Raw genomic sequence first — 20,022 nt, 5'->3', positions numbered from 1 at the left:
TCTCTCTCTGTCTCTGTCTCTGTCTCGATCTCCACACGCCAATTTTGCCTCCAGTGTCCGATTTGGAGGAGCAATCTCTTCCGCCATTCTCGCCATTACCGTGACCATCGCCGTCGTGCATCGTCCCATCATCATTCTCCTCCTCCTCCTCCTCCTTCCATTGGAGCTTGCTCTGGCTCGCTGCTGCTTCTGAATCATCGCGGAATTCGAGATCGGCACCGAGAGAAGCGGCTCTGAACACAGCTCATTGGAAAGGCATTGCTGGCGCCGGAAATGGACGCCGGGGGAGCTGAACGTAGTCGGCCTCTTGTCTTCGCCTACTACGTCACCGGCCATGGGTTCGGCCACGCCACTCGCGTTTTCGAGGTAATTCCTGTTTATTTGCTTCTTTGATGGATATTGAGTGATTCTGCGCGGGATTCTGAAAGGATGATTAGTTGCGGTTTCTGTTCGCGGAACGAGACTCTGCTCTCTTTTTCTAGGAAATGACATGGTCAGACGATCCCTCTTAGCTTAGTCCACGGTTTGAATGGATATGATGCTACGGAAGTAGATTAACTGGGCAGGGGAATGCCCAAAGGCCCGTTGTCGGTATTGTATTCATTGGTTAGTTGTAGTGCTTTTGATGTGATTGACTCGGCTTTCACAAATCGGGCTTTTGCATTACGATTGTTGCTGGATCGTGGCTTGGAACTGGTCATATCAAGTTGAGTTTTTTGTCATAGAAAAAGATATTTTTTTCTGGGGTGCTCTGAAATGAGATGCTGTGATGCACAGGTTGTTCGTAATCTTCTTCTGGCAGGGCACGAGGTGCATGCAGTTACTGGTGCTCCCGACTTCGTCTTCACTTCCCAGATAAAGTCTCCGAAACTATTTCTCCGCAAGGTTAGTGAAACTACATGTAGAAATTTTGAGGATAGTCGTATCAGCTCATGCTTGCAAGATATTCTGCATTGCTTGAGAAAGGCTATCCTACATTGCTTGCACGATATTCTTTTCAAACTTTTACAAATTTTCAAGAAGATCATGGCGCAGTCGGTGATATATCAACTGAAGGGCAACCCACTGTGTGGAGGTTCATAGTAAAGTCCTATCATAATAATGGTTCTCTGGACCTTTGAAGAGTAATTAGCTGCTGGATTTAGACAATTATATATTCCGCTCATTTGAAAACCAACAATGACATTTCCGATAATTTCTAGAAGCATAATGTGGTAATAAAATGATGGATCATTTGTAAATCGTGGAAAGCTCCTTTACTTTCTTTCTGTGAAAGCAAATCTCTGTCTATATATTTAAAACGTAGCAAGTCTGTTCCAAGTTAATATCTATACTTTTAATATGTTCTGGTGGTCCGTGTGAAAACCATATGTTTTTAACAATGTGACGCTTGACTAGTAGGTGTTGCTGGACTGTGGAGCTGTCCAAGCTGATGCCTTAACAGTTGATCGTCTTGCTTCTTTGGAGAAGGTACTTTTGTAGTTGCACCAATGATTTTGAGCTGAGATTTATATTTGTAATATTCTCTTATATGTCTTTTATAAAACAAACTGTTCTCTATCTTGAGCTATTATCTTTGAATGTATCAAATATTATCTGTCTCTTCCTTGTTGATCTAGTATTCTCAAACAGCAGTGGCCCCTCGTGCATCGATCTTAGCTACAGAAGTTGAATGGCTGAAATCTATCAAAGCTGATTTAGTGGTAATGCTTCTAATCCCTTTTCCTTTAGTTTTAAGTTTCTTGTATGTTCTCTCTAACTCCCAGATAAATTCCTCGATAACTATACTGCTGGTTCATTCAAGTTTCATCTGACCTCTGGCAACAGGTTTCAGATGTTGTACCAGTTGCATGCCAAGCAGCAGCAGATGCTGGAATTCGTTCTGTCTGCGTCACCAACTTTAGGTATATTATTTAAAATGAAGGTCATCTGAAAGGGAATATTCACATTTCACAGCTTACTTTATGTCACGTGCTTCACTGTCTAATTATTAAACACGGACAGTTGGGACTTTATCTACTCAGAATATGTTATGGCTGCTGGGCATCACCATCGTTCCATCGTATGGCAGGTTAAGTATCTTGCTTCCTTCAGTGGCACTTCAGTTTTTACCGAAGACTAAAGTGTTCAGGACAAATGTGTTAATTGCTTAACCAAACTCACAACTAATTTGAAAATAAATAAAAAAGAATAGCATTGGTCAGATTTTGCTTGTAGAGAGAGGGAGAATAGAAAAGGCATCAGTCAGCTCTCAGCTTTGCATCTTAAGTGTATATGTATATAAATATATACATGAAAACACTAGTGTGATATCTAATGCTGCAATGGTCACATTTGGGAAGTTGTATAAAGGGTGTAAATCAGGACAGAATTGAATTTGTGAAAAGAACTTAGATCATAAAATGACAATCAATGCTAAATTAGGTGGCAAGCATTGAATTAGACGAAATGAAAGATAAAGAGATAGGAATTATGACTAGCATGCTATGAATGTTAGGTTTTTACGCATTTATTTATATTCTTCATGTTAAGTTAGTTGCAGAACCCACGTTGTGCAGATTGCTGAGGACTATTCTCACTGTGAGCTTCTGATTCGTCTACCTGGATACTGTCCAAGTATGTTGTCTCCAGTGCACAAATTTTTTTTCGAGTTTATTCATGCTTCCTGTTCTATCCTCAGTTTCTCCTTTTACTTCTGGTTTTTCTGATACTTGCAGTTGTTGTGTAGAACTTCTTTGATGTTTAATCCTCTGTTACATGATCACTTTACGTGCGACTTTGTATGCTTTAATGCCCTTTAATGTGGGTGTTTGGAGATTTTGGGTTTCTTCTAATTTTTGCCTCTGACCTTTCAGTGCCTGCATTTCGTGATGTCATAGATGTACCCCTTCTTGTGAGAAAGGTACAAAGGTCCAAGGAAGAGGTATGCTGATATATGTTTGAGGACACTTTTATGTCATATAAATTTACATTTTTATGGATATTTCAAGAGTTTGCTTGTGGAACAGGTGAGAAAAGAACTTGGAGTTGGTGACGATGTGAAGCTACTTATCTTCAATTTTGGAGGGCAGGTTAGAAATGCCTTTTCTTGGGATCATTTCAAGTCCGTAAACTTGTCTATGAGATGCCAATCTTCTTTTTGTTGTTTTGTTAAGAATGCAAGAATAGACTTTATTGGTGAGAAATTTGATTGACAAGCTCATTCAATAGCTAGACTTATTTTTAAGTATGAGATTTTGGAAATACTTGCTCATAGACATGTAAAATCTGATATCTCCATTTCTTGCAGCCAGCTGGGTGGAGTTTGAAGGAGGAATTTCTACCTCCTGGTTGGGTGTGTTTGGTGAGTATATTTCGCAATCTAGAAGCTTGATGTTTAATATCTGTTTTCTAAGACTCCTTCCAAATGGTAATGCATTTCCCTTTCTGTTATAGGTTTGTGGTGCTTCTGATAAACAGAGTCTTCCTCCAAGATTCATCAAGCTCAAGAAAGATGTATATACACCTGATGTCATTGCAGCCTCAGACTGCATGCTTGGTACTACATTTTCCAAGAGCAGCAATAATTCCTTTCATAGATTGAGTAGGTAATTAACCTCTTGCTGCTGTAACAGGAAAAATTGGGTATGGAACATTCAGTGAGGCCCTGGCATATAAGTTGCCATTCATCTTTGTTCGGCGGGATTATTTTAATGAAGAGCCTTTCTTGAGAAACATGCTTGAGGTACTAACTCATTTTCATTCCAGATTTAATATTCATTAAAATTTTAAGAGTTTCTCAATGTTGAATTTTCTCCGCAAGCAGTACTACCAGGGTGGTGTTGAGATGATAAGGAGAGACTTGCTCACTGGAAGATGGAAGCCCTACCTTGAACGAGCTCTTACCCTTAAGCCATGCTATGAGGGAGGTATTAATGGCGGTGAGGTATTACAACCTATACATCTCTCTTCCTATGATTTTAAAGGTCGTTAAGATTAAGTCAGACGCTATGTTTTTGCTGCTATTAAGAGTAAGGGCAATTTACATTTACATACTGTGATATGACGAGCAACTCAAGGTTTCCCTCACTGAATAGATAATACACTGGTAGGTTTGAAAACTTTGGATTTACTTAGGTAATCATCATGCATCTGTCTAACAATATGTTCAATTTTTTTACCTGCCGGTTATCCTGGGTTGCGTAATGTCATAGAAAATTTCTTTACCTCTATAGATATATATGTTACATAGGCAAGTGAACTGATTAATTATTACTTATCACTGCTTAGTTGGCTTAAGTCACTTACTATCGAGTTGGCGAGGTTTTAACGGTGTCACAAGAAGGCTTAGCCAATTAAAAGTATATTGTTTGCATATAGAAACTGTAATCCCCAATGGCGTACTCAATACCTATTTCTAGATTGATTGGCTTGACTCCTGTTCGTCATTGCTTGTTAGCTTACAGACAAAGGTTTGACTTCCCGCACTGAATTGCAGTCATCGGCAGCCTGATCAGCACCAACTAGGGTTGTTCCTTTTGTTAAAGTTCAGGAGGGAAAAAAAAAAGGATGGCTTCATTTAGATAGATATTAAGCTGAGCTGGTGTGGACTGGCTGTTTTAATCGAGCATCATTTGATTTCACTTACGTTCATTCACTTGCCATTTCTTATAATTCATGGTCATTTTCAGGTAGTGGCACAGATATTAGAGGACCTTGCTGTTGGAAAAACTTGTGCTTCGCATAAGGTAAAACTCTAATATTACTGTTGCTTTCCTAGGCTATTATGGATTAATTAGGAGTTGATTTTCTCTTTTAGTTCATTATACCTTGGAAAGAAGAACAAGTAAACTGCTATTGGAGTAGAAAGAAGACTAATGTCATGTTTTTTAATTGAAGTAGCAGGGATGATCAATAATGTGGCAGGTCATGTAAACAGTTTCATTTTCACTTTACATGTTATATATGATACAAATTTTCCGGTAGATATCTAGTTTTTGCTTCATATATTAGTAAAATTATGTCTATCCTGCAATGCAATTGTAGATAAGTGGAGCAAGGAGATTGCGCGATGCAATTGTACTTGGATATCAGTTACAGGGAGTTCCAGGGAGAGATGTTAGCATTCCAGATTGGTATTCTCTTGCTGAAAATGAACTAGGTCTTTTAAAGGCATTACCAAGAGCTGCAACTTCGCTGGAAAACTCCCTACCTGCAGGGTTATGCCTTTTGCTTCTCCTTCTTTTAAGCTACATTTGATACTAATTTGTTCTTTATTCTGAATGTCTCTTTCAGTTGTCATTCCATGTGTAAAGTAATTCATTTCATGATTTCTTCTGCCTCTTATGATATACTGAAGTATTTGCTCATTATAGAAATTTAATGTTGCAGACAAACTGGAGAATTTGAAATTCTTCATGGAGATCTCAAGGGATTTCCAGACACACAGAATTTCTTGGCTTCCTTAGCCTCCGATATGGACAGTGTCCTAGGACATAGTCCTACTCATCATACGCGGGAACATATGGCTGCTGCTGCACTATTCAACTGGCAGGTACTCATTGATGCTATTGAGTCTGTTAATATTCTAATTTCATTTCAATTTTAAAAAAATCTCGTAGATGCTAAGTATGCTCTTTAGAAGGTAAATTCAGTTATATATTATTATTATTATTATAAGTGCAATTTATTGATGTCTCAACTTACATGGAGGTCACCAGAGAAAACCAAAGAAAGTAATATTAGTTCTCTAAGACGAAATTGACTGGCAGCTGGACAACTGTTATCTTTAAAGCTAGACTACGGCAGCTACATGTCTAGCCATAGTTACAATTAAGAGTTTTTTTATTATGTTGAACTGAATAAGCAACAAAATTTCATTTTTATTCATCCCAAAACAGATCTCTTGTGGCATGGTTTGAATTAATCAAAAGGATGCACAATTCCCTAGCTTTAGGTTCAAATTTGTTTCATAGAAAGGAAGATCAGTTTATGGTAGGGTTCTGGTTGACATCAGGTCTATATTCCATCAACTGAAGTGTGAAAACTTCAATGCCTTTTCCAAATTGCTTCAGGAAAAAAAAAATATTGCTGTGCGATGTTTTGAAACCTTTGGTGTATTTCTACTTAATATTTTGAACATAATGTTATTTGTCTGACTTTTAGGAGGAAATTTTTGTGGCAAGAGCTCCAGGGAGGTTGGATGTAATGGGTGGGATCGCAGACTATTCGGGAAGCCTGGTTTTGCAGGTTTCTCTTGCACACGATTTTCTTAGCTGGAAGTAATAAAATTATGCCTTGTAGTCTATTTGCTTATGATTGGTTCTAATCATTATGGTGATCTCCTGCACAGATGCCCATCAGAGAGGCATGTCATGTTGCTATTCAGATCAGTCATCCTAGCAAGCATAAGCTGTGGAAACATGCACAGGCCAGACAAGAAATCAATGGAGGGACACCAACTCCAGTTCTTCAAATTGTATTTACCTGCTTGGACTTATCTCTCTCATTGATTGTTGGTGCCTTCCACATTTAATTGAATAGAGAATTTATTGGCTATCTAAGGGCTAAAGGTGTCTCGGTATTCCAGATGATATGTTTTGAAAAGTTAATGCTGGTGCAATGATGGGAACTACCTTTGGTTCCTCATCCTTTCTTCTTAAAAAAAAAAAAAAGGATTTGCCTCTGCATCCTATTATACACTTACTTCTTAACTGGCTGTTGGGGTCTATTTGTAAGCTGCTATATCTTCTTAATGATGACTGCTGCTATTTCTAGGTGAAGCTTTGTTAAGCGCATTAACAAGTTCTCAACAAAATCAGTTATAATTATCTTACTCTCCTTTTCGATTTCTCTTGTAATTAGGTATCATTTGGGTCGGAGTTGAGCAATCGGGGACCAACTTTTGACATGGATTTGTCTGATTTGATGGATGGTGGACAACCAATATCCTATGAGAAGGCTAGGGCATATTTTGCTAGAGACCCCTCTCAAAAGTAGGGTCCCCTTTTTATGAGTTGATATTTATTTGTGTGACACAGAATTTTATTTTTAACCTCACCCCCCCACCCTCGCAAAACATGAATCCATTTTCAGATGGGCAGCATATGTGGCTGGTACTATTCTTGTATTGATGAGAGAACTTGGTGCTCGATTTGATAATAGCATCAGTATACTGGTACGTAATTTGTACCTTCTCTTGCTCCCTTCTATTCTACAAATCAGAATTTTGCCATTATTATCAGTTTCGATTCGATCTTCTATGTCAAGCATGCCTGGCTTTCAGAATTATTTTGCGTATCTAATTGCACCTCATTTAATTGCTGATGAATTTGAGTGTCTTTGCTGAAGAATTTGAGTTTAGAATTCTTTCAATCCATGATACAAGTTATTCTCCTTCCTTCAGGTACATTCTGGAGTTCCTGAAGGCAAAGGTGTGTCTTCTTCTGCTGCAGTGGAGGTTGCTACCATGTCTGCTGTTGCTGCTGCTCATGGTCTCTCTCTCAAACCCTTCCTCCCTTCCCCTCCTCTCCCTCTCTTTCTGTTTCCCCAGACCTCTTTTTTACTGCATGTTTCTAATTCTCTTGCATTAAACCATTGTTCTCCTTTGATGCAGGATTGAACATCACTCCAAAAGATCTTGCTTTACTTTGTCAGAAGGTAGGTCCTAGAAATCTTCCATTTGAATTTTATCTTCTCCCGCTTGCCTTGTGAAATTCCATAACTCAATGTTTGCCATAGTTTTGGGAATGTACTCATCAGTTATTTATTGTAGGTTGAAAATCATGTTGTTGGAGCTCCATGCGGGGTAATGGACCAGATGGCTTCGGCTTGTGGTGAAGCAAACAAACTACTGGCAATGGTGTGCCAGGTAAGTGGCATCTGAATTGCGCCTTGCTGAAGAGTCCTGTGAGATTTAAAACCATGACATTCATTTTCATTCTTTTACAGCCTGCAGAGGTTCTAGGATTGATCGATATCCCCCCTCATGTACAATTCTGGGGAATTGACTCTGGGATTCGACATAGGTATGGGTGTTTTGATAATGCAGCTACTAATCATCTGCAATCATTTCTGTGCCTTCTTGTCCGTCTTCTTATAATGATATGCTTTGTGAGATACTTTTCTATCTGTTCCATTCTCTTCCTCTCCATTGCAGTGTGGGTGGCACAGATTATGGTTCAGTCAGGATTGGTGCTTTTATGGGTCGTAAGATGATAAAGTCAACGGCATCTTCTGTACTCTCAAAAACTTCATCGGAAGATGGTTCTCAGCAGCTTGGGAATGGACTGAACTCTGAGGAGATGGAAGATGGTGCTAAGCAGCTCCTTGAAGCCGAGGCCACTTTAGACTACCTATGCAACCTTCCACCTCACAGGTAATGTCGTCTTTCTGGATTTAATGCTTGTCGGTGGAACAAATCAAACAAATAAGCAAAAGCATTTTGAAACGAAGAAAGTTTTTCATGATAATTGATCTGTCCTGTAAGTTGACTATTGCCATGGTTCCCTTATTCCTATAGTTCTTTCTTTATTTTTTGTAAGTTTTGGAAGGAGAAATGTCAAATGGATCATATCAACGCATGACTATAAGCTTCATTAATCCATCTATTCATCCTTCTATTCAATTTATTAGTTAATGACAAGGATCTGCTTTGACATACAGATTTGAGGCAGTGTATGGCACAAAACTTCCAGAATCCATAGCTGGCAAGGAATTTCTGGAGAAATATGTAGGTCATGATGATACTGTCACCGTCATTGATGAGAATCGTAGTTATGGAGTCAAAGCACCCACAAGGCATCCTATCTATGAGAACTTCCGCGTCAAGGTTAGCATAAGCTGCTGACTAATCCTCTCTCTCTCTCTCTCTGTCTCTCCCCCTCTCTCGCTATCTCGTGTGTGTGTGTGTATGTCCCAGTGAATATAACCATTTGTTTAAGACTACACTTGATTGGAGTCCGAAATTTAACTTCAAATTTAACTTCAACCCCGTTCTTCCCAATACAATGAGGATTGTAGTGAAGTCCAGACATTTTTTTTAGCCCATTGCTACATAACGGTGAATACATCAGCCTCAGCCTCGCGTCGATGGTTTATTGAAGTTCCCCTGCCTTTGTTCTTTGTCCAGACCTTCAAAGCATTGTTGACTGCTGCTACATCAGATGACCAGCTGGCTTCACTTGGGGAACTCATGTATCAGGTACATAATCGAGGTCAAGCTAGAAAGAACCATAAACTAGGGTACGAGTTATTGGAATTAATATATTTCCAATACCTTTCTTTGCAGTGCCATTACAGCTACAGTGCCTGTGGGCTCGGCACAACAGGGACAGACAGATTGGTAGAGCTGGTACAGGAAATGCAGCATAGTGAGCTGTCTCAGTCAGAGGGTGGGACGTTGTATGGGGCAAAGATCACCGGAGGCGGTAGTGGCGGAGCTGTGTGCATTGTAGGAAGGAACTGTTTGAGAAGTAGCGAACAAATCCTTCAGGTACTGATAGCTTGTTCTGCCGATGAATAGATCCTTGAAACTTTGTCATACTTCAGTTTTCTTCTGCCGATGAACTTCTATAATGCTGTTACCTTAGACTTCTTGTTATACATTTCATCCGCGTGAATATTTCTGCCTGATTCAATTGCTTATCCAAGGAGCTCTGATCTTGCATATGGCAGATTCAACAGAAATACAAGGATGCCACGGGCTTCCTACCCTACGTCTTTGAAGGTTCCTCACCTGGTGCTGGCAAGTTCGGGTATTTGAAAATATGCCGCCGCATCCCATCCCAGAACTGAGTCCTGAGACCGGTTCTGAGATATATGGAATTGGAGCCACCCCTGATGCTGAAGTTTGGGTATCTTGTCTTTTCAAAAAGGAGGGAACCGAAAAAATCAAAATCAAAATAAAAGAAAGATAATCTGAAACAATGAGATTACCTCTTCGATTTGTATCTTTCAACTTGCAAACGTAAATGTACATTGCGAACATAATGTCTAAATTGGTCGGGCCAGAATTTAAACGCTTAGTTACAATGTTCTTGCAAAGAATGGAGAAATAGGCGAATTCTAGGGGCAAAGCCAGACGGGCTTTTAATACTTAGTATTGCTAGCTCCAAGCACGAGGGATATTAAACTGATATTTTTGTTGGAAAATGGACTGAAGCCAAAATAAATAACATCAAGCAAAGGCAGGATATAGTGGTCTTAACAATGTCTGTCAACAAGTGAGCTAAGCCGCAAGGAACTCTATCAAGAAAATGAAGCCGTTTAAGTCAATTAGCGCAGAAATTCCTTAGCCCTCCAAACCATAGGAGCACGGCTTTTAACCCAAAAGAAAATGTCATGTGCGAGCACAATTCGACGAAGATGGAGGAATCAAGCTGAATAAAAGTCCCCGGGGAACTGTTCAGGGGATCCAGCTAACTGAAAAGCCCGAAAGGAACATCCGGAGCTTGGCTGCAGAGGAGGCGATAACAAGAACTAGATTGTGAACAAATCTGGTCACCAAACAGACTGCAGAGCTCTGCAATGATGCCTTTGATGTCGTCGTGCGATTCCAAAGCTTGTTGTTCACTTTATCCTGTTGGGCATTACCTGGAACAAGTTGAATTCGCGCAACAATGTTGAAGGCATCATTGCGGAGCGGTTTGTTCGCGTCCTGACTGTTGCCTCCCTACCTGTCGAGGGATCAAAGCGGCAGTATCGACAGACCTGGCTCCCAAAGTGGATACCAATCTGCTCCACGCGGAGGCTGCTGCTGCCAGAATCCGCTTCAAGCTCCACCTCACCCTTGAAGCTCGTCTCGTCTCGGAAAACAACCTGGTGCGGCAAGTGGACTAGCCACGCGTAGGATGCCTTACCTATACCTTCCCCAAGAATTGCATCACGGATCCTCTGGTCATCTCCCCTTTCCCTGTTTGATGGGTAAGCTCCAGTGCCGTGCCTCTGTTTCTGACAATCACTCTGTAAGCTGGTGCAGGCGATGGCACTAGCATGTTCGGGTCGGATGAGTAGATGACACAAATTGTGACCCCTCTAAGCCTGCCCGCTGCCCTGATAATCGAACCATTCCGGGACGTGGGATCACCGGATAATTTATCCCCAGTTCATTGTTATTTTCATCATGCAAGGACAAGTTTAATTTGGTGCCCATCAATGATTACCGAGAGAAAAACGAAGAAAAAAAGAATGAGAACCTTAGCCTCTGTTTTGAACTTTGTATAAATTGATCAACATATTATCGGCAAAGGAAATCTAATTACGAGTTCCTTAACCACATGGTCCAATTTAACGGACTTTTTAGAGCTCGATAAGTATAGTAGGTATAGTAGATTGTGAACATCTTCGTGGCAGAATTCACATGGGGATTGGAATGTGGAGTTAAACATCAAGTCCATGAGCATGAGTTAAAATTTGATAGAAAAATGCGCAAAAAAGGGCAAGGATAAAAGAAAGTACCCCTAGTATGAAATTTTCCAGTGCATCTCGGGCTAGGTCGTTGCACTCCATGAGGTTCCCGCACCATTCCAAGTGTACTATTGCTCCAGCAGGTTCAGGTTCTCCAGCAAGTTCATAGGCACGCTTAATGTCTCTCTGAAAGTTAGAGAACAATAAAGGGTCGAGGTCAAGGCAGTGCCTTGCCAATGATACGCAATTAACTGCCGGCAGGACAAATAAGCTCGGGGGCATGCTTGGGAGGGACTTGAGCTTTGCGCAATCATCCAATACAAGTTTCTCGAGCTTAGGGAGACCCTTGATTGTGTCGGGCAAGCCAGAAAACTGATTTCCCCTAAGGTCTAAACTTGACGGTCCATCAAGATTGATGCATTGGATAGGGTGCAGCAAGCCAACCTCAGCGTCCTCAACGACTTAGCCGATTTCAACATTCTTAATTCTGGTGGCCCCCTTGGCCAGACCAGTGACCAGACGAGGGAAGAAATGGAGCTAGTCTTCGGCATCTTGCTGACATTAAACGATGCATTCCTCAGGTTCTTCAGACGTGTGATGGAGAATGGGACTCGTGTTATATTGGTTCCTTCAGCAAGAAACTCTCTCAAGGATTCTATGTCCCAAAAATCCTCAGGTAATTGGTTGATCGTTGGGCAGCCTGAGATGTCCATATATTCCAGGGATTTCACTCTGCAGATGCTACTCGGAATTTTCTTGAGCTTCTTGCAGTTTCTAAGATTAAGCGAGACGAGTCTCTCGAGATACCTGATCGAGGGGTGCACCTCTGCCAACTCTATGCAGTCTCTTAGGATCAATCCCTCAAGATTAGGCAGTTTTGAGAAGTCTGGTGTCTTGGTCAGGAGAGGTGAATAACTGAGATTGAGAACCTTCCAAGTGTCCTAGGAGCTGTGACGCGAAAAACAAGACATTAGTTCCTGGTATCAAATTGAACCATCCATTTCTCTTTTGTCCAACCCTGACAAGAATGTTAGACATAAGAAAGCTCATTTAAGTGACCTGGATACCACCTTATCGTCCTTCCACGGTTCCCTGAGGTTGCTGTGCCGTAAGTAAATCACGACCAATCTTGCCATGCTAAAGTCCTTGGTGAGAAAGCTCAAAAGGAAATCGATGCCACTAGACCCATCTCAGGTCCTTGGGCAGATCATGAAATCATGCACGTTATCGAGTGAGCTGCAGGAGCCTTAACCTCTTCATTCTTGCAAATGCTTCTGCATCCACTTTTACTGTTCTCAACTCTGGCGAAATTTAGCACGATTCCTTCAACTTCCTCTGTTCCCTGGAAAAGAAAACATGTTTTTCAGGCTACCATACATGATTGAGTTTACACTTTGGGAGTTGGAATTAATGTGTGAATGGTGCTTGATAAATCAAAAACTGATCGGTACTTACAAGGTGGTGATTCTGTAAAGTGCAGAGTACATGCATCCTCATGACACCACAACCTGCTACACTTTCAGGATGTCGGGGACACTCCACCCAAACAATTTCTCTCCCCATGTCCCGAATCAAATCGTGCATCTTTAGCTTATTTATTCTTCCTATCGTATCGATTTCCAGAAGACACCTCGTTCTAAAGGACGCTGATACCGATTTTCGCAAATAGACCGCACCCATCTAACACCTTCACTGCATATTTTCTCTCTCTATCGATCCCAACAAAGAAGCATGCGATGTCCAGGAACAGGTCCTTCTCTGTCGTCCTCAAGAGCATCATAGTTAATCCTCAACTGCCTCTGTATAATCGAACATCTTCTTTCAGCTTCATCGACAAACTTTTCCATTCTTCCACACTTCGTATAAAAGGCGTATTTGGTTCTTGAAATGACGTTTCGGTCAAGCAAGCAAAATATGTTGGAGCAGGATGTCGGGGCTAGCAAAAACGAACAGACAGGAGAAATGGCTTCTAGGCATGTAATCGCTTTCCTTTAACACTTTATTCGCCCCCACCAATAGTGTGCAATCGGGATCTCCGCGAATAAACCTCCAGGATACAAAGAAGTCAATGATTGACTACGTCTTGCCCTGACGAAATCGATCCCTTCAGCACTTGCAGATGTTTGCAGGATTACAGAATCTCATTCTGAGTCTGTCTTCTGCAGCAGATCAAGAATGAGAGCGGTTTGAAAAAGATGAGAGAGGGGAGGCAAGAGCATTTTCTGATGAGAATGTTTTATTGGTACCATTTGACGTGGAAAACAACTATTTATAAGACACGGTGTCTCATCGAAGGCAGATGTCCTTCCGGGTGAAGAGAGATGATTTTACGTTTGAAATGATATAAACAGTTAAATACTTTTTAGACACATTTTATCATAAAAATTCATCTCTCGCGACTTGACACCATCAATTTTATTATTTACACATTTGCCCCACTTTCCCAATATTGTAATAATTGTGGACCAACTTCAAATTAATGAAGTTCGAAAATTTCCCAACAATCCCCACCATTTTCAAACCTTGAGTAATCCTGGAATTTCATGCATAAATGCAGGTGTCTGTCAATTGAACCTCCACTTAGTGAATTCATGCGTGAACTGATCTGAATTGCATGGTAGGTAAGCTTTGAACCAATGATCATTTCTGACTAGTTCCGTAATCAATCACAAACAAGATTATTATACATTCAAGTGCTCAAAATTATATTGACACTTTAAAAGTCATGTGTCCGTATCGTTTCGTAAGTGTTTGAGAGCCAAGCCCTAACTCCGAGAAGCGGCACCACTTCACACTTATATAGGTGGACTCTATTGGAAGTACCCCATAATTAAAGCATTCCAACAAAAATATGTTAGAAGTCCATTAAGAGAATTTTGCTCAACCTTCCTTTTTCATTACGGAAAAACAAGCACTTTACCTGGAATGGATATCTTGCAAAATATTATAGTGCTTACAATCATCTATATGATAGGTTTTGCCTCATTGAACTCAATACTTTTTTTTCGGTTGATCATTGAACTCAATACTTTGTGTTGTATTGAGCGTTAAGTCGAGATGCCATCATTGATGATTTTAAAATATGGGCTTAACCCCATCCCCCTTTAAATTCTTTAAATCGAGTCCTTTACAAGTCCTCCAATTAACATATCGATCGTATTTTGCCTCGATCTAGAAATTCAATTATTATCGCTCAATCAAAAATGAGTCACTTGGCATAATATGCCTTAAACCGATATATAGGAAGACCATGTACCACCATGTACCAACCAAACCATTTCATTTGCGAGAACTTTGATTCGCAAACTTACATTAGATTCATCATAAAATATTGCCTATTTATAACATACAAAAATCATTGTTATCAGAACCGGACCGGACCGGCCGGTTCGACCGGTCGGACCGAAAACCGGACCTGTGACCGGTCCGGTTCTCTTAAAAACCGAAAATGCATAAAAAAACCGGTGAATCCAAAAAACCGGCCGGTTTTTTTATAAACCCATCGAACCCATTCGAACCGGCCGGTTGGATGGGTTCTGGATTTTTAAAGGAAACCCGACTCAAATCTCTTGACCCGAATCGAAAATCAACCTAATTTCCATTGGAAACCCTAATTCATTTCAGCGTCTTCACCTTCGAGCTTCGACTTCCAGGCTCCAGACTTCAATCTTCATCTTCGACCCTCCTCTTCATCGGATTCCTCTTCATCTTCGACCTCCTCTTCATCAGATTCTTCTTCCATCTGCTGGTGATTAGCGACTCGATTTACCTGCTCAGTCGCCGGTTGCCTCGATCTCTCGATTCTCTCCCGTTGTTCTTCAATCAGTTGGTAAGTGGTAACCATCCTCCCCTTTTCCATCTGCTGGTGATTAGAGACTCAATTTACATACATTTTCCAGAAAATCGTTGCGAGATTTGCTGCTGATAACAATGCTTTGGAGTCTGGACACTCTGTTCTAATCTTTACGGGTCCGTTCTAATCTTTAGCATCGTATGAGTTTTGGGAAATGATCTTAGTCGTGTTTTAGTCTACTGATAATTCAGATTGTTGGCAACAAACATCAATCACGACTTACAAACTTTTAGGGTCAAAATTTTTTTTGCTCTTCTCAGTAGTCGTCTTCTTTGATAAATGCTCCTTCGATTGGGTCTTCGATTAGAGACTCAATTTACATATATTTTCCAGAAAATCGTTGCTTGTAAGATTTGCTGCCGATAACAATGCTTTGGACACTCTGTTCTAATCTTTACGGGTCTGTTCTAATCTTTAGCATCGTACGAGTTTTGGGAAATGATCTTAGTCGTGTTTTAGTCTACTGATAATTCAAATTGTTGGCAACGAACATCAATCACGCCTTGCAAAATTTCAGGGTCCAAAATTTTTCTTGCTCTTCTCAGTGGTAGTCTTCTTTGATAAATGCTCCTTCGATTGGGTCTTGGATTCTCCAGCGTTTTGCTTTGTTGGAGTTTAAAGCTTAGAATTTCTCTGAAAGATGCAGACTTTGTGAAACAGAATACAAATGTTTCTGCACCATTTGCTTTTGAAGTATATTTTGATTGCCCAACTGTTACTCAACTTAAAGCTGAGAGTCTTTATCTTGGAATTTTATTGAAGCACCTAACATGTGTGGACTGATACATGTGAATCCTTATGAATTATTTACCAGCTGCATAATTTAGAGTCATTTCATGTCAAGTTCACATTCTTCTTCTTTTACCATAATTTGATGTTTTTGTGCAAGTGCGATGTCATTGAATTGAGGGTTACTTACTCTTAGCCATATCCAAAAAATAGAAAACTAGCTAACATGAACAAGGGAGAGATTAATTGAAAGGAACTTTGCCATTCTTTTGTGCCATTATTATGTTGTTTGCTACCTACTTTATTTTAAGACAGTTCTTTACTAACATTATAATCCATTGTTTTACAACTTTATTATTTGAAATAATTATGAATACTTGGACTTATCTGGATTATAATTTTGACACAGGATGACTGTTCATAACTTCATAAACATCAAGAATCCTAGGCAAGTTGCGGAGTTGTTGCGATGAATTCTACATAGTTGCGATGAACTTTCAAACTATTCCTTAAATGTGGTCGAGTTTGAGACCTTTATTGGTTGTTATTGCCCTGTTTTTCTTAATGTAGAGCTTGAAATATATATATTTTTTATTGTTATAGACTGCTAGCTAGACATTGGGCACTGTCATAAATGACTATCAGTTCTCTTCTATGAGTCATTCGCAATTAGATGCAAATAATTTTTTTTTTGTATTTTTTTGGACACATTAATTATAATCTGATATTTATTTCTATTTTCTTGTATTTTATATTATCTTTTTTAAAATAATAAATATTTATTTATTTTATAATAAAACAAGCGGTTCGACCCATCGAACCTCCGGTTGAACCCATGAACCCATGAACCCATGCCTTGGCCGGTTCGATATCCGGTCCGGTTCTGATAACACTGACAAAAATTGCTTCCCCACTTGGAAATTTGTTGTACACACAATTCCATTAATTATTTCGATTAACACAACATGTTTGGCATTATGCTACACCATTTTGTTGCGTGTCCATTTTGTAATAACGTTCTCTAGGTTGTCTTGCTTCAGTAGGAGATATTGAATTTTCCTATGCCATACATCGTAATTTCTCAACCTAATTTAGGCCATCGGTAATTGAAACTATAACAAACTTTTGCATAGACAAGTGATAGAAAAATGCACAAAAGAATCAACAACTAGCACAAAGTGCAGAATAACTTACTGTGCTACAGTTCTCAAATCAATAATAATAATAATAATAATTCAATATTCACTACAAAATCGACATAAGTGCTAGACTTCCAATCATCTCTCTGAGTAAATGTCAGTCATCTTTCATGCGTATATATCACAAAGAAAACAAATAGATATATATATAATTTTTAATGCAATTATCTCATGCATTGCAATGAGCAATAAAGTCGAAAGCATGGCCTTACACATAGTCCCTACAAGTGTCATGTTGCCATACGCCGACACAAAAAGCACGTCCTGCCAAGATTGACCTCATTCGTCGGAGTCAAATATTACCATCTTATGACCGCTCAATACTTGACCAGAGTCGAACTCTTTATAATAACGTGACATTGGAAAATTCTTCGATTAATGCTCGTGCTCACATAGTTAATTTTAGTGTGACTGGTTTTGTGCTCTTCCAGTGCTGACAGTGATGGTTAGTCCCTTTTGTGAAAACTCACCATTGCATCCCCATTCAAAGTTTCACTGGATAGACAACTACAACGTCCATGCGAGAACATCGCAAAATCAAGATCACAACTTTTCATCTGGTTCCCACAAACGGTGCCACCACGTGACTCTTGAAACATAGGCTTTTGATTCTCATTATCAACTTGTGGGAAATATCCAATTAATTGCTCATTTCCAAAACCAATCTTGTGGTTCTCATATCATTGTCAGAGTAATGCAATCTCAACATGAGTCTTTCGATCGTGATTCACACAATAAAAGATAAATAGTGGCTTACCTTTTGTTGAACAAATTCCACAAGATTTTCAATTGGAATAGCATACTTCATATTCTTGCACAATTTGCCTTTAACTCACTTACAAATATTGTAGGACGCTCCAAGTTGACCAACTCCATAGCCATCTCCCTAGGAGATAGGAGAAAGAGAGAGAATGGCGGTCTACTTTCCTTTCAATTGTGCGCTTACACAAAATAAACCTTTTTTTTTCCTAGGTCACGATAGCTAAACCACCAAAATGCGCTTTCACTTAGTGTAAGGCAACGACAATGGCAGCAACAGCAGTCGTCATGTAGGCCTCTGTGGCCAAAACCGCGTCATCCGCAAATGTGGCGTAGTCAATGGTGGCGGTGGTGTCAAGGATGAAGGAGCAAGTGACGATCGTGGCAGAAGCAGCGACCTCCCTGGCCATGCTGCAGTGCTTCTCAATGGCGGCTATCACAGTAGTGTTGGCCTCGTCAGCAACCCCGGCTTCGTGATGGCCATAGTTGGCGGAGGAGTCAGCGGCGCTCAAATTGAAGTTGTCTCTCATCCATCGAGGTATATACCTCATGCATAGACTTTTCCACTCTACTTGCAGCCATTTCCTCAATACTGTAATCATCATCTACCTTAGGAATCCCTTGCGTGATCTCCCATGCTATCTCAGACTCCCATTCTTGCTGAAGGTAGCCAATAAAGCCCGATTCAGTTCGCAACTTCCTTAGCTCAAAATCATCCATCCTCGTTTGGAATTGAATTCATTGCCAAAAACACAATAAGTCAACTTACTTATCACCATCCCAGTCAACATTCCCTCCTTCATAAAAAAAATAGGCTTAAAATCATCCATGACTGTAGAAATTCGAGAGGTGAAACGGAGAAATAGAGAAGAGACAACTCGGTGAGAACGAAGTAGCATTTTTATGGTCTTCCACAGTTCACAAATAATGAAAATTTGACACGTGAAATAAAGATGGGTGAAGGGAAGAGGGAGAGAGGAGAGACTAGATTGTGTGTGTGTGTGTGGGGGGGGGGGGGGAGGGAAAGGAAGGCGGCTTGCTTTCGTTTTAACTAACCTTCTAAACTGCGTGATGCGCAGGCATTTTCGATCTCTCTTATTAAAAATATATTTTTTATTTCATTATATAATTAGAGGTGATGAGTTCATATGAAATTAGCTCTTTAAATGAAATGATCCTATTTGATTGATCAAACTTTTTCATTTTTTCTTAGCATATGACATGCACACCAAAAAAGGTGATAAAGCTATTTTTACATGAAAAAAGAAAAGAAAGAAAAGGAAACAGTCCTAAATTAATGCTATCTTTGACTTAATTCATTAATCAATATATTTCATGAATATATACATTAAAATCTTAAAATCTTTTCCAGCACCCATAAGAAAAAATATGCAAGTTCGAATATCAAAAAATGCACATGGTGGGAGGGGAATAACTTTTAATACTCGATCTTCCGAAATTGCGAGAGCAATATCTCCCACAATTTTAGCTGATTTAAAGAACCTTTTATAGGAAAAGCCATTAAAGTAGAATCATTTACTCTTATTTTCTTGATTTACGAAGTTAAGCTCAACTCTTAGAGCCCATCATGCATGGATTATTTGAATTATTTTTTGGTAAGATTACTTAGAATATGCATGCATTTTCACATTAAGTTTATATTTTTTTTTCTTTGATTTATTTTAACGGATTTGGCATTTCAATTTTTATATTTCATTAATTTATTTGATTTGCTAAAATTACTTTCTTGTAATTAGTCCACTAAGAAACTATTTTAAGGTTTAATTTATTATCCATAAGACAAAATGTAACACAAAATTATGAGGGAAGTTATGATGGATAAAGTGTGTTGATTACTTTGTATATGCATACATATATGTGTGTGTGAGTGTGAGCGATCATTCCTTCATCTTTTAATATGGTGAAAATATATCTGAAACACAAAATGCAACTTAGGGCTTTAGGCACATAAATCATAATAAATTAGAACTGAACTATAGTTTAAGAATTTGATAATTAAAAAGGTATATATGAAAATACACCTTTTCCTCATTCTTCTATTTCATGTAAAGACAATTTGCCGTTGTACCCGTAGTC

The 20,022-nt window shown here is 39.5% G+C and overlaps 1 protein-coding gene and 1 long non-coding RNA gene across 8 annotated transcripts; one reads left to right on the top strand and one right to left on the bottom strand.

Moving 5' to 3' along the window:
- The first annotated feature begins 6 nt into the window (after positions 1-6).
- LOC116196887 (L-arabinokinase-like) lies at positions 7-10,004 on the top strand. 7 transcript variants are annotated; one of them, XM_031526817.1, is made up of 29 exons: positions 7-366; positions 803-885; positions 1,402-1,470; positions 1,636-1,703; positions 1,828-1,904; positions 2,005-2,071; positions 2,559-2,616; positions 2,856-2,923; positions 3,009-3,071; positions 3,290-3,343; positions 3,436-3,538; positions 3,615-3,724; positions 3,806-3,925; positions 4,671-4,727; positions 5,026-5,198; positions 5,371-5,533; positions 6,145-6,228; positions 6,332-6,457; positions 6,844-6,974; positions 7,075-7,156; positions 7,385-7,472; positions 7,595-7,638; positions 7,754-7,849; positions 7,930-8,006; positions 8,138-8,356; positions 8,644-8,809; positions 9,110-9,181; positions 9,269-9,472; positions 9,655-10,004. In XM_031526817.1, exons 6-29 carry the CDS (start codon positions 2,033-2,035, stop codon positions 9,772-9,774), a joined length of 2,517 nt encoding a protein of 838 aa, XP_031382677.1. In that variant the 5' UTR covers positions 7-366; positions 803-885; positions 1,402-1,470; positions 1,636-1,703; positions 1,828-1,904; positions 2,005-2,032; the 3' UTR covers positions 9,775-10,004. The 7 variants fall into 7 exon arrangements, with proteins under 7 accessions (XP_031382677.1, XP_031382675.1, XP_031382672.1 ...); XM_031526815.1 differs by having other exon boundaries at positions 1,633-1,703; XM_031526812.1 differs by having other exon boundaries at positions 1,399-1,470; positions 1,620-1,703.
- Positions 10,005-10,151: 147 nt separating this feature from the next.
- On the bottom strand, positions 10,152-13,619 carry LOC116196888. Its single transcript, XR_004154928.1, has 3 exons — positions 12,841-13,619; positions 12,456-12,727; positions 10,152-12,333 (listed from the first exon to the last, which is right to left on the bottom strand). It is a non-coding gene; the product is annotated as an uncharacterized LOC116196888 (long non-coding RNA).
- Positions 13,620-20,022: the final 6,403 nt, after the last annotated feature.

Source organism: Punica granatum, chromosome 2 (genome assembly GCF_007655135.1).
Source record: "Punica granatum isolate Tunisia-2019 chromosome 2, ASM765513v2, whole genome shotgun sequence".
Classification (NCBI taxonomy): domain Eukaryota; kingdom Viridiplantae; phylum Streptophyta; class Magnoliopsida; order Myrtales; family Lythraceae; genus Punica; species Punica granatum.
Note: the sequence above shows the minus strand (reverse complement) of the source record. Positions and strands in the feature narration are given on the sequence as shown.